Below are 1905 nucleotides of genomic sequence, written 5' to 3' on the forward strand. Positions count from 1 at the left end.
AAATTCCAGTGAAATATATTTATGTTTGTGGTTGTAATGTGACAAAATATGGAAAAGTTCAAGGGGTATGAATACTTTTGCAAACCACTGTATCATATTGACTTTGGGATGATCTGATTGTACCGGTCGAGTTTTTCCATCACATCTTTAACTGATGACTGCACTTTGATCTGATGACCTGACAAATCTCACAGTGTCTCTCCTGTTACAAGCTTTTCTGTCCAACCTGTCTGTCTCAGGCGCAGCTGTCCACAGCGGGACTTTCCTTCCTGCTGGACGAGTCGGACACCGTCCTCGCGTATGAAAACAAAGGAAAGAGCAATGAACTGAGACAACAGGGTCACGACCCTCTAATGTCTGCTCTGGATAACTTGAACAGAGTTCAGCAGCTTGAGATCATCCACGGTAAACAGGACTGTCCAGACAGAACTGTAATTCCCATGATGCCATGCAGCTGTGTTGACAGTACTAACCCCTCTTTCAGGCTACAATGACCTGAAAACTGAGCTGAAGGACTTCCTGCAGACGTTTGCAGCTGAAGGAAAGGTGAGTTGTTCTCCACACAGTTAAAGGTTAGGCAGGAAAAGCCTAGAACGCAGTAGAGGTGAGTGTTATCCTTTATGTTTCTAAGGTTCAGGGGATTCTGATGTTATCAGTCCATGAAATGGACATTAGGCGTTATCAGTCCCATACAATGGCTTCAGAGGGTCCCTACTGTGCCTTCTAGGCTTCAGACTGTCCCGACAGTGCCCACTAGTGGGTTAATATATTAATGACAATGAATGTGTAAACCAAAACATATTGTAATACATTTTTTGTGTCCATGTTGGACTCAAACCTTGGTCTCCTGCTGTCTGGTCCGACACTCTACCCATTGCCCTATTGAGAGGCCACAATAAATGTTCATCGGAGGTTACTGTTAACCATGTCATCTGCTCTACAGTTAACCTTGGTGGCTTTAAGCCTCATATTAACCAGATTTTTTATGCCTCATATTAACCAGATAGTGGCTTTATGCCTCATATTAACCAGATAGTAGTTTTATTGCCTCATATTAACCAGATAGTGGCTTTATGCCTCATACTAATCAGCTGATAATCGGAAGCCATCTATGGGACGGGGAACCTGCTAACCGGCACAGGCGGGACATTCTGAAGCCATTGTATGGGACTGATAATGTCCATTTCATGGATGATACCATCCGAAGCGGGTGCTAAGGTTAGGGGTCACAGTATAAAACTCAAGTGAGTACAGATAAGGGTTTTTCCCCACCTGGGTAAAAGTTATGGAGGGTGGGGCCTAGAGCTCATAAAATGCTATGCTTAACTTTCATGACTGGTGACAGTTTATCTGTGTGACATTAGTATGGAACCATCATCAGTGTTTCTGTGAAGAACCCCTCACCTGACCTGTGCCGTTCTGTGACTGTTTGATAGGTGGTGACTTCTGATGACATCCGTCAGTTCTTTGAACAACAAAGTCGCAAAAGACGTCGAGTAGACGCCGCACCTTTCTACTGCTCCTGATCTGTCCTCCTTCAGTCGGGAGCCTTTTATTTCACACATGTTTAATGCTTTCATCACCATAAATGTTTCTGTTTGTAACAAAATTAAACATCGTCGGAGCAACATGCTTTGTGATGTGTTTCTGAACCAATGAGCTGCAGTTGGTTTTGTTGGTCGATTGTTTTTGTGACAATAAGGAGTGAAATCATAAAGGTTGATAAGATTTAGATTGGCTTGATTAAAAAAAACTAAGATTTCAGTCCCAACAAGGAGACTCACATTAATTAAATTATTTTATTTTGATGTTTATTCATTTTAATTTTAAAACAAATTCGCATACAAAAAAATACATATCAAATAAAAAATGAAAGGTAGCAGAAAGAAGAAAAAATCTTATATC

At 41.4% G+C, this 1905-nt stretch overlaps 1 protein-coding gene across 1 annotated transcript; it reads left to right on the forward strand.

Moving 5' to 3' along the window:
• Window positions 1-239: 239 nt before the first annotated feature.
• Window positions 240-1630, forward strand: LOC106527659 (putative E3 ubiquitin-protein ligase UBR7; the record flags this gene model as incomplete). The annotated part of the gene is given in 3 exon segments (XM_014022604.1): window positions 240-405; window positions 485-546; window positions 1437-1630. Coding segments are annotated over 3 exon segments (318 nt in total), but the record flags the coding sequence as incomplete, so codon positions are not given.
• Between the last annotated feature and the right edge of the window lie 275 nt (window positions 1631-1905).

This window comes from Austrofundulus limnaeus, unplaced genomic scaffold (assembly GCF_001266775.1).
Source record: "Austrofundulus limnaeus strain Quisiro unplaced genomic scaffold, Austrofundulus_limnaeus-1.0 Scaffold337, whole genome shotgun sequence".
NCBI lineage: Eukaryota > Metazoa > Chordata > Actinopteri > Cyprinodontiformes > Rivulidae > Austrofundulus > Austrofundulus limnaeus.